This window comes from Artemia franciscana, chromosome 13 (assembly GCF_032884065.1).
Source record: "Artemia franciscana chromosome 13, ASM3288406v1, whole genome shotgun sequence".
Taxonomy (NCBI): Eukaryota; Metazoa; Arthropoda; class Branchiopoda; order Anostraca; family Artemiidae; genus Artemia; species Artemia franciscana.
This window is the reverse complement of record NC_088875.1, coordinates 28,709,104-28,721,197: the sequence shown is the minus strand read 5'-3', so window position 1 is coordinate 28,721,197 and position 12,094 is coordinate 28,709,104. Positions and strand designations below refer to the sequence as shown.

At 37.7% G+C, this 12,094-nt stretch overlaps 1 protein-coding gene across 1 annotated transcript in view; it reads right to left on the bottom strand.

Annotated features, from left to right (window-relative positions):
• The window catches only part of LOC136034766 (dynein heavy chain, cytoplasmic-like), a gene marked incomplete in the record, with an annotated part of 269,617 nt that overhangs the window by 95,711 nt on the left and 161,812 nt on the right, over positions 1-12,094 (bottom strand). The window contains 3 exon segments of the mRNA XM_065716167.1: positions 1,649-1,778; positions 4,006-4,139; positions 11,498-11,780. Coding sequence (XP_065572239.1) covers positions 1,649-1,778; positions 4,006-4,139; positions 11,498-11,780 — 547 coding nt within the window.

Here is a 12,094-nt window from a genome sequence, read left to right as displayed (position 1 = left end):
AAAGAGCATTGCCGGAGTTATTTTTGAACCACTTATCCACATTTTCAGTGTGAGTATCAATTTAGGTATATTTCCTACTAGATGGAAAATTGCCCGAGTAATTCCGTTGTATAAACAAGGCGATAAATCTGATGTAAGCAATTATTGCCAATTGCAATTTTATCGCCATCATCTAAAGTGTTTGAAAAAATTTCAAAAGAAAGGATTTCTAGCTATTTGGATAAAATAAATTTCTTTACCAAATATAAATTTGGATTTAGGGGAAACCGTTCAACAGAAAACGCCGTTGCAGCTCTTTTATTAGAAATAGATGATTGTTTAGATGATGATTTCCATGTGGCTACCGTTTTCTATGATATAAAAAAGCATTTGACACTTTAAATCATGAAATTCTTCTTGACAAAATGATAAATTCCGGCATAAGAGGGAAAGGATTACAAATTATTAAATCATACCTGTGCGGAAGGAAAAATCACATTAGATGTCGGTGGAAAAATGACTTTCCGCGAGGTTTGAATGAGAATATTAACCATGCAATTCTATTTGCAGATGATACAGCTATAACAGTTAAAGCTAGGGATTCATCGATACTGATCGAAAATCTGACTATAAGTGTTACCTCAGTTAATCGATGGTTTGTTTCCAATAATCTAGTACCGAATTTTAAAAAAACCTAATTTTATGGTTTTTGGTCGTTCAAAACCTGCCACTCGAGAGATTTCTTGTCAGGAGCTTCAGATTGGTGATCAAAAAATTTGTAGGGTCCAATCATAATGTTATTTAGGAGTTTTTCTTGATCCCCTTTTGTCATCTCATAATCATGTTGAGTATTTGAGATTAAAACCTGCTCAAAATATTGGGTCGATGTATCGTGTGAAGAATAATTTTCTTTTTACCATTTCAAAAATAATTTACCACTCTCTAATTGCTTCTTATTCGAATTACTGCTCAGTTGTATATCTTAATACATTTTGGAAGCATATAAAATCTTTACAGGTACTACAAAATAGGGCAATAAGAATGCTTGGAATTTTTTTTTACATCGACCTTCAAAACTTGAAAATGTTTTGGAAACTAAAACGTTATTCCTTTTCTTAAATTTGTTAGATCTAAATGGTATACGAGTACTAAATACTCCCATATGGCATTTTCAAATCCAAAATTCTAAAAATTATTTCTATGATAAATCTCTGTTAATTTTACTTCCTCGTTTGTATTGTCGGGAGGCCTGAGATGTACCAAATTCCTTTTGTAAGTTCTGAAAGGTCAAGGTTTTCGATTAGGTACCAAATACCCTTCATTGCAAATAATCATAAGCTGAATGACAAAATTTTGTTTGATCCATCTAAAAAATCTCAGCTAAATTTAAAAAAAGCAAATATTGAAGATTGTTTGCTAAAATTTGGTTATTCACCATTGATGATGGAAAATTAAACTATTTGATCTTCTTCTTTATGTGTTTTGTTTTGTGTCCCAGTGTTTGGGATGGCTTCCCACGCCCCTGCTGCCCGATATTTATTTATTTACTTATACTTGTTACTTCTCTTTTATGAGATTCTGATGCTTTCCTCCTCTGGTATTTCCTGTAATATTCTTAGAAACATGGGAACGAAAAAAGAAAAAAATACCTATATTTAAAAAGACTTACTGTCCGACTCTTTTTTCGAGTCCTTTTGGGACTTCAAAGCTTCTTGGATGGTCTGGATTTGTTGAGAAACAGCTGAAAGCATCCTTTCTTCAAGTCGATTGAATTCGTCAAAACAACCCCAGGCTCCAACCTAAAAAAACAACAGCAAACAATTAAAGCATTGTCAGCAACAATTTCAAACTTAATTCTCGAACACTATACAAGTTAAAATAACAGGATTCGTATTTTTGTACATTAAGTTTCAAAGTTACAGTCAGACTAAGTCATTTGCACATACATTAAGTCACAAAGTTTCAAGAATTCAAAGATATAAAATGTGAAATATTGATTTTAATATCGTACATAAAAATTGTTTTATATTAACGCTTTTGAAAACACTGGATCGATAAGAAAAGAAGAAAAATGAAATATATCATTATCTCTTCGATTTGTCTTTGTTCCTGTCAAATATAGCGGGGCAGCTCATTACAAACAAAAATGATTTTCTTTTCTGGAATTTTCGCTTTTTTTCAATAAGGAATAAATAAATGAATATGTTTAATAGTGTCAATGCATTAAACAATTCGTGGTAACGAACTTAGTCTTACTCATCAAAAGTTACGAGCCTGAGAAAATTTGTCTTATTTTGGAAAATAGGGGGAAACACCCCCTAAAAGTCATAGGATCTTAACGAAAATCACACCATCGCATTCAGCGTATCAGAGAGCCCTTCTGTAGAAGTTTCAAGCTCCTATCTACAAAAATGTGGAACTTATTATTTTTTGCCAGAAGACCGATCACGGGTGCGTGTTTATTTGTTTTTGTTTTTTTTTCAGAGGTGATCGTATCGACCAAGTGGTGCTAGAGTGACGCGAGAGGGTTCATTCTAACGGAAATTAAAAGTTCTAGTGCCCTTTTAAAGTGACCAAAAAATTGGAGGGCACCAAGGCCCCCTCCCACGCTCATTTTTCCCCAAAGCCAACGGACCCAAACTTTTAGATAGCCATTTTGTTCAGCATAGTCGAAAAATAACAACTTTGTCTTTGGGGCTGACTTAATCCCCGCAGTCCCTGGGGGAGGGGCTAAAAGTTAAAAACTTTGACCAGCGTTTACATACAGTAATGGTTATTTGGTAGTGTAAAGATCTTTTCAGGAGGATTTTTTGGTTAGGAGGGGTTGAGGGGAGGGGGCTACGTGGGAGGATCTTCCCTTGGAGGAATTTGTCATGGGAGAACAGAAATTCCATGAAGGGGGCGCAGGATTTTCTAGCATTATTAAAAAAAACAATGAGAAAAAAAGTATGAAAAAGTTTTTTTTCCATTGAAAGTAAGGACCAGTATTGAAACATAAAACGAACAGAGATTATTACGCATATGGGGGGTTCATCTCTTTCTAAATACCTTGCTCTTTATAACAAAGTATTTTTTTAGTAATTTCAACTATTTATTCTACAGTCTTTGTGATTCAGGGGTCGATCTTAAAGAATTGGGACAAAATTGAAGCTTTAGTGTAAAGAGCAAGGTATTAACGAGGGGGCAAACCCCCTCATATACATAATAAAAATATAGGAATATAGAAGTTCGTTACGTAAGTTAATTTGTAAGTTACGTATATTTTTTACTAGTAAAAACGTTCGTTAAAAATTAAAAATTATAGTTGCCTTTTTAAATAACCGAAAAATTGGAGGGCAACTAGGCCTCCTCCCCCACCTTTTTTCTCAAAATCGCCTGATCAAAACTAAGAGAAAGCCATTTAGCAAAAAAAAAAAAAAAAAAAAAACAAAAAAAAACACCAATTTCGTTTTAATTATTCATTTACAGAGAGCCAAAATCAAACATGCATTAATTCAAAAACGTTCATAAATTAAATAAAACAACAATTTTTTTTAACTGAAAGTAAGGAGCGACATTAAAACTTAAAACGAACAGAAATTACTCTGCGTATGAAAGGGGCTGTTCCCTCCTCAACGTCCCGCTCTTTATGCTAAAGTTATTTACTGTTTTATAAAGTAGAATTGAGAGAAAGAGTAGAATTGAGAATTCAGTCTCAATTTAGACAATGAGGAAAACTGAGATCCTACTCGCGGCTGAGTAACTCAGACTTGTTTTCTTTTTTGCCTAGATAAACTGAATACTTTTATTCATTTAAGCTCAGTAGTTACGTTATGCATCTTTCCTATTTTAATGCGTTAGTCTTATTTTTTCTCTCCATTTCGGACATTTGTATGCTTGTTGAGCAATAAAGAAAGTGATTTGAATTTAAATAATGAACTTTGCACATACAAAAAGTAGACTTTGAAATATAATATTTTAGCTATTCGCATAGAAATTTCATTAAAAAACAATCGATTTTCGACAAATTTCATAAAACCAACCAACCTGACATAAACCGGTGAAAATTCTACCCATTGCTTGGAAATCGAAAGTTTCATCACAGTTGAAAACCAAAACAAATCGTCCTAGTTGATGACCAAGGGCTTTTACAGACTCGGTTTTACCAGTACCAGCGGGACCTAAATATCATATGTTAAATTAATAATCAAAATAAAATATTCTGACAATCCCACCATCAACTTTGATTCAGTTCATTTATCATAAAATCAAATAAATAGTTTAATTAGTTGATAAATCAGGCCAAGGTAGTGATCCCACTCCATTTTTATAGAATTAGTCCGTCATGCAATTAGTCCATCTGACGAACATTTTGTTCGTCAGAACTCAATTAACATTGGTGAAATTTAATATTTTACCATTATTTTTGTGCCAAGACAATGGATAACACAAAATCAAAAACAAATTTTGATTATGTGCCATTTTTCTGTTTTATTAGAAAACTATTCTAATGTATAGGGCGAAGACACCGTGTGTCAAAGCTCAATTAACAATGATGAAATTTATTAGTTTGTTATTGACAATGGACAAAACAAAATTACAACAATCTCTATTACTTCAAATCCTTAACAGACTACGTTGTTAGTAGTAGGGGAAAGATACGGAAAAAAAATGGTCGAACCAGGAAAAAATTGGTACAGAAATTATTTTTGCACCACTGTGTTCAGAAAAGAGAGCTCTACAACATATCAAAAATCTAAATCTCCATCCCGTTGCCAAATTCCCTTTTTTTCACGTTTTTTGCGCCTATTTTTTAGATATTTCCAGAATCCGAGAATGAGGAGCCGTGAAAAGAAAAGTAGTTTATTGATGGTTTCCCTTTTAAGAAACGATTATTTTTGTGCTCTTTTATTAGACAGAAACATCACGTTTAATCATTTAATTCTTTTTTATGTTTTGTTTTTGTTTTTGTATGAAGTAAAAAAAAAAAAAAAAAAAAAAAATCAAGCGACACACGATCACGGGGTATTTTTCGAAGAGGAGCACGAATTTTTCGGTTCAGAATGAGGGTTTTCGTTGTAACATTCACCGACAGCTCACTTATTCCCAGTTCTCTTTTTTAGATGGTTGAGACCGCAGCTTTATGTCCCCTTTGTGAACGTTCAATAGACACCTCAGAATCGTCGGTACTGGCAGAAAAAGGAGCTACGGCGATCAATGAAGCTAACAAAACGAGAGGTACCAGTATCTCTGTCGAGGCAGGGAACCAAGTCCATGTTGCTTGCAGAAAGACTTTCACAAACAAAATATACCTGTCGAAAATTGAGAATGAGAGACGACGAACCTTGCAAGAAAAGACGGAAGCAGAAAAAGTGGTACTCCGATCACGGACTCCAAGTTTCAACTTCCAAGAGTGTTGCTTTTTCTGCACTACAAGGATAAATCTCCACACTACCCACAGAAAAGGACACGAGTGGTACAAGGTTCGGACTAAAGACTTTGAAGAGAGTATAAAGGCAGTGTGCAAAAGCCGTGATGATGATTGGTCAAATAACGTTTTCCGCCGAATATGTGCAGTGTCAGACCTGCACGCAGTTGACGCCATTTATCACGCAGCCTGTTCTTCTATGTTTCGATTAAATAAGAGCCTTCCAGCCAGATTTGCGACGCAAAAACTTTTTGGAATACTCGAAGATACTGAGCCAGATAGAAAACGTCCAAAAAGGGGGAGGCCAGGTCACGATGAAAGATATCAGGCGTTTTTGAAGCTGGCTACTTTTTTCGAAGAAAATGACGAAGAACAGTATACAGTCAGTGAACTTGTTGTTAAAATGGGAGAGCTTTTGAATGGGACAGACCTTGAACCGTACTGTAACAAGTAGTTGAAGAGCAAGCTTCTGGAATATTTCAGTGACCAGCTAGTATTTGCAACTATTGACGGTAAGGCTGACGTGGTGACATTAAAAGAAAAAGCATCAGCGATACTCCAGAATTTTTATTACTTGGACAAAACCGATAACGAAGAGAGTGAGAAAATCAAGCTTATTAGAGCAGCAGCAAAGATTATCAAAAGTGATATCAAAGGACTGCCAGCACAGAAGGAATCGTATATGACTGCAAAGCAGATTTCTTCTGGAGAACAGCTGGAAGGCTCTCTACCTGATAGCCTAATGGTGTTCTTAGATGAAATATTTGTTGGAACCGATATTTCCTTCAAAGTGCTTGCCATTGGCAATTCCATCGTTCAAGCAGCTCGCCCGCGTGCCCTCATTTGTCCACTGCAACTAGGCTTAGCAGTGCAACTGGATCACCATTTCAAGTCCAGATTTCTTATTGACACTTTACACAGCCATGGATTCTGCTCCTCCTATGCTGAAGTCCAGAAATTTAAACGCTGCGCATCAGTCCATGATGAATCTAGCCTTGCAGGAGTTACCTCCGCACATGCTGTGCAGCATGTAGCTGATAATGCAGATCACGATGTTTGCACGATGGACGGAAGAAACACTTTCCATGGGATGGCTCTGCTAGCAACAGTCACGCCTCCTCTCATTAACAGCCGATCGCCCATTCCGAGAGTTGAAGTTTCATTAGATGAAGTAGCCCAAAAAGGAAAAATTCCCATCTACCCTTACTGCTTAAGTGAGACAGTGCTTTCAAAGGTGCAATATGAGAAGATCCCTGGAAAAAATGTCAACGACCCGTATGCCTCACTCGATCAGCTCTGGTTAGCTACCGGGTTCCTGAATGTCCCAAGGCCGAGCTGGAATGGATTCATGCAGTCAGTTTTCTCTAACCAAATACATCATGAAACGGGAAACCTTCGCAGCAAGGCAAGCGTCTTGTTTTTGCCCATGATTGACCTCCCGTCTAGCAACGAATCCTGCCTTTACTCAACCTTGCGCTTTGTAGCTTCGCAAGGCAGAACCTACGGATTCACACCCGTTCTCACATTTGACCAGCCGCTCTGGTGGAAGTCTATGAAGATCCTCAAGTCCGACACGACGAATGAGCTGAGTAGTATTGTTCTCAAGTTAGGTGGTTTTCATTTGATGATGAGTTTCGTCGGATGCATAGGACACCTCATGGAAGTTTCTGGTCTGAAAGAGGTTCTGGAATTGGTATACGCGACTGGTGCAGTGCCGCACATTCTTTCTGGAAAAGCGATTTCTAGTGCTGTTCGAGCTCACATTCTCGTGAGCTCGGCCATATATGCTCATCTCCTCGAAGAAGAGCAAGCGACGTTGACGTCTCTAGACATGTCTACTGTCTTCGCTAACGTACTGGATGGATACCTCCCACCCGAAGATCTCAGTCATGATCCCCAGCTCAAGCAACTTGAAAACTTTCTCAAGCAGAGACGCCAAGACCTGCTGACTCAGAGAACTGCGAAGCTCTGGTTTCAGTATCTTGACATGGTTGGGATACTGCTTAAGTTCATACGTGCCGAGAGACTAGGCCTGTGGGATTTGCACCTACAATCTGCAGTAGAGATGCTTCCGTTTCTAGCAGCATCTGGACATAACCTCTATGTCAAGTCGGTCTGGATATACCAGCAAGAGATGGCTAAGCTTCAAACTAGTCACCCACCAATCTTCGAAGCATTTGAACTGGGAGGTCACACCATTAGAAGATCAGAGCGACGCTGGGCTGGGCTCTCGGCAGATCTTGTCATCGTGCAGGAGTATATGAGAAGTCTGAAAACATCGGGCGGTCTTACAACTGGAGGTGGGATGACAGAACAGCAGAGAGCCATTTCGGTTCTGTCAAGACCAGCATGCCTGGAGATCAACCTCTTGATGCAAAATTTGACAAAAATTGGTTACTCGACAAGTGAGCAGCACCGCGACATGAGTTCCAGTAGAAAGGAGCGTGACTTCGACGATACCCAGAAGCTCGTCGGATACTTCAGAGAATCTTCTCCGTTCAGAGGTGACAATCAGCTTAGAAACATTGCCAACGGCATAACTTCTTCCCAAGATGTTAATGTTGACGAGGCCGATGTGGCTGGAAAGTTGATTCTAAGTAAGATGACGGGAAAAACCTTGAAGGAGCAAGTCTTCAAGAAAAAAGACCAAGTGACCCTAATGAATGCCAAAAAGGCGGGGTCCTCTGTGGTAGCGCATATAGATCCGGCGCTCCTTTTCCAGCGGTTTATAATAGTAGCCCAACGAACTGACCTCCGAGAAGAATACTTCAAGTACGAACTTTGTACGATTCCTCCTTCTCTTTTCGAAAGTGATGGCCTTATGAGAAAAGCAAATAAGCCAGAGCTTGCAAAAGCGATCTTTCTGGCTTGCGGGATTGAGACTCAGTCACCCTCAAGACCTGCTTCTGCGTGTAACATCGTCTTGGATGGTGGTTCTCTTCTACATCGAGTTCCATGGAAGGTAGGGTCAACCTTCAAGGTCATCTTTGCTTCATACGTCCATTACGTACAAGCAAGGTACCCTAGTGCGATCGTTGTGTTTGACGGATATGAAGGTGGTCCAGCAATCAAAGATGCTACCCATTTACGTCGAGCAAGGATGGTTGGCCGCCAAGTCTTTTTCACCGAAGAGATGACCCTCTTCATGAAGAAAGAAGAGTTTCTTTCATGTAAGACAAACAAAGGACGTTTCCTGAAGCTGCTCGGCAACCATTTGGAAGCCGTTGGTTTCCGAATTTTCCACTCGGAAGGAGACGCCGACGTTCTGATTGTAGAAAAAGCCGTAGAAGCTGCTAGTCTTACAGACACAATCGTGGTTGCTGATGATACTGACATCTTGGTTCTTCTGATCAGTCGATCAGATTCGCGTTCCGGGCGTTTATATTTCTCACCTGAAGCTAAGTTTGGCGGTACTAGTTCAGCTTGGGATATTAGTGAGATGAAGCAGAAGCTAGGAACAGATGTCAGCAATCTGATACCGTTCTGTCATGCCGTGCTGGGTTGTGACACAACCTCTCACCTTTACGGAATAGGAAAGGGCAAAGCCGTTCAGCTGCTACTTTCCAACAAGAGTTTCAGGGACAGCGCTGCTATATTTGGCGACAAGCTCGCATTGCTTGACGATATTGTGGCAGCAGGAGAGCGAGCATTGTTGATACTGTACGGTTGCCCTGATGTTTCGAACCTGGACACTGCCAGAAAGCTAATCTTTCACAGAAAAGTGAGCACTGCCACCACTTTCGTGCCTCCACAAGAACTGCCACCGACTCAGGCAGCAGCGAAGTACCACTCGCTACGTGTCTACTGCCAAGTTCAAATCTGGCTCGGGAACCCAGTAGACCCTTTACGCCTGGGATGGAAACTGCAGGATAACGAAGTTTTTGCGCCAATAAAAACAGATCTCCCTGCCGCTCCGTCTCAGCTGCTGAAAATTATCAAATGCTCGTGTCGTATTGACGGCTGTGATAGTGAAAAGTGTACCTGTAAGAAAAACGGACTTGAATGTACTATAGCCTGTCGTACCTGTAAGGGAAGCTCGTGCAACAATTCGAAGTTTCAAGAAGAGGAACTTAGTGAAGAAGAATAACAGTTAACTGTGATGATGAAAAATCTAGTTCCTATATTTTGATGATGTGCAATTTTTATATATTTGAAAAATAAGATAAAAGCTTTTCTCTGAACACATTAAGTTAGAACCTACCTCGTCTTATGGTGTTTGGCGCTGAGGTGTTTCGTCATTCCTGTTTATTGTTGTTTAGTCTTTTTTTTTCTAAGCCTTTCGTTTACATAGCCAAATAGACTACAACGCTGGTAAGAGTTTTTTTCCCCAAAGACACAGTTTTTTTCCCCATTTTTTTTTTTGCTGATAAATATTTTTCTTTTGGTCAGGTAACGAAATGAGTATCAGAAATGAATTCAGAGCCAAAAGCTGATCTAAAAAGATGTGTAAAACATTATAGTTTACGTTTTTAATTTTTTTTCCCGGTTTTTGAGAAAATAAATAAGAAAACATTAAAAAAAAACAATTTCGCATCGAGCTAGAGATTTAGATTTTTGATATGTTGTTAAGCATTTTTTTCCGGTCCGGATGGTGAAGAAACCATTTCTGTACCAATTTTTTCCTGGTCAAAACTTATTTTTCTCCTACTATAGCTTCTTTTATCGGTTATAATCATTTTAGGAAATAAATTTGTTGTTATCTCCCAATAATTGATCACTAATCATTGACAACTGAGTTCCAGAACACACCCCTTATAATTTTGTAATCACAGAAGAAAAACATTTTGAACAATTTATATGTGCCATTCATTTGTAGGTGGCCAGCACACCGCACCGTTAAAATCTTAACTAAATCTAAGCTGAATTGGCCACACAAAAGACATATTACTAAAATATGCAGCTTGCTGATTTGTATCTGGTAATTCAACAATCCTATTTCTTTTTTTTTCTTGGTTTGTATTATTTAAAGTTGTATTTTGTTCCTCAAGCTTTGTTTGTAGACTGTATGTCGTGTTTCTATGGCCCGAAAACTTTTTACAATAAATTTTATCTTACCGAAGGGACCTGAAGATGCGTAGTATATAAAAATAAGTATTTTTTGTTATAATCCAATGCCATGTACGAGAAATCAAACTAATCTCGAGTTTCCTAGTACACTTTTACTGTTACTTGGAGTCTATTAATATAAGTTCTCTCACATAGTGACTGCACAGTGCTTGATCATTTTTTTAGGTTGTTTACGATCAAAGGGATACGGCTGTTAGTGGATCAAAAAGGGGATCACAGGGGAGGGATCATATATCGCAATCAAAGGGTAGAAAACACTACCTAGGTACAAAGACGATTTGAAGACCTATCCAGAGCAATCAAAAAACTCAGAACATCCTTGCTTCGATAAAATATATAGCTGCTAATGACGGTTGATGATGGCCGTCTTCTTATCAAGGGTAAAAAAAAAAAATAATAAAAAAAAAAATAAAAAAAAATCAAAAATCCATTTTCAAATCCATGCTTTATCGGAACACTGACGTCTCACTTTAACCAATCTCTGCATCTAAAGTGCCTTTCACTCTCCTTGGCTGCACTTTTGATATTACTTTATCACAGTTTCATATTTTTTGGGGAATTCAAATTTTACTTCTAAAATTACAAGCGTCAATTTAGTCTGAAACAAAGAAAACGATAAAAAAAAAACATGTTTTCTTTTTTATAAGATTCTAAATGGGTCACTGAAAGAGGTGAAGGGCAAAAGAAAAACATGTTAAGACTAAAATGTCGAAGACACCCGAAAAAAAACAAAAACAAGGGTAAGTGCAAGCTCTAGACAAATATACTTTTCAGAGAGCCCTTAAAACTAAGGCATGCTATTTTGAATCTCAACTGCCCTGTAAGGTACCGAAAGCTAATACAAACAAAAATAATATTCAAATTATTTACGCCTTAAACAATTATGTTTGTTTCAGTTCAAGTTCAAAAAATTTCAGGTCTCAAACCAAGAAAACATCCTTTACTTACTAAATATATCATTAAGCTACATTTTTTATATAAAAAAAAAAAAAATACAAAAAAAAGAAAGAGAAAAGAGAGAGGAAAAGAACGATATGAAGATACCAAATGGTGAGCCACCGAGCTTTGCCTCGAGAGCCTGAGTCATCGTCAAATAGCATCTGTCAGTAAGCGGTGTTTGTACCAGTCGATCTTGGACACCTAGATATTCAAAACCGTAGAAAAACTTTGCGTTAGCCATTTCCACACGAAGCTGCTTCATAACAGATAGTTCTCTAGCATCGAAGTAGAAACGCATTTGACAAACCCACTCAAAATCTTTCGGTGACCTTATCTCCAACTGTAACAAACGGCGGGTCACAGTTCTCTTATGGACGTACTCGTTGATCTGCAATAAAGGAGGGATTTACAAACTGAAATAGAAAGAATCACTGAAAACTGTTGTAAAATAAATTTTCAATGACGACAAAACAGAAAGATATACCAGAACTTCGATATTTAATCTTAGTCTTGAAACAGCAAATAAAAATGACAAGCAACCGAATATAAGTAAATTGATTTAAAAATTAGAAAAATTAAATCAAAATAAAGAGGAAAGAGAGACAAAGCTATTATAAATTGGAAAGCTGTTGTGTCAGTAAGCAAAATCAACCAGAAGTTGGAATAAAGAAAGAACATAAAGATCGGAAGAACAAGGCCAGT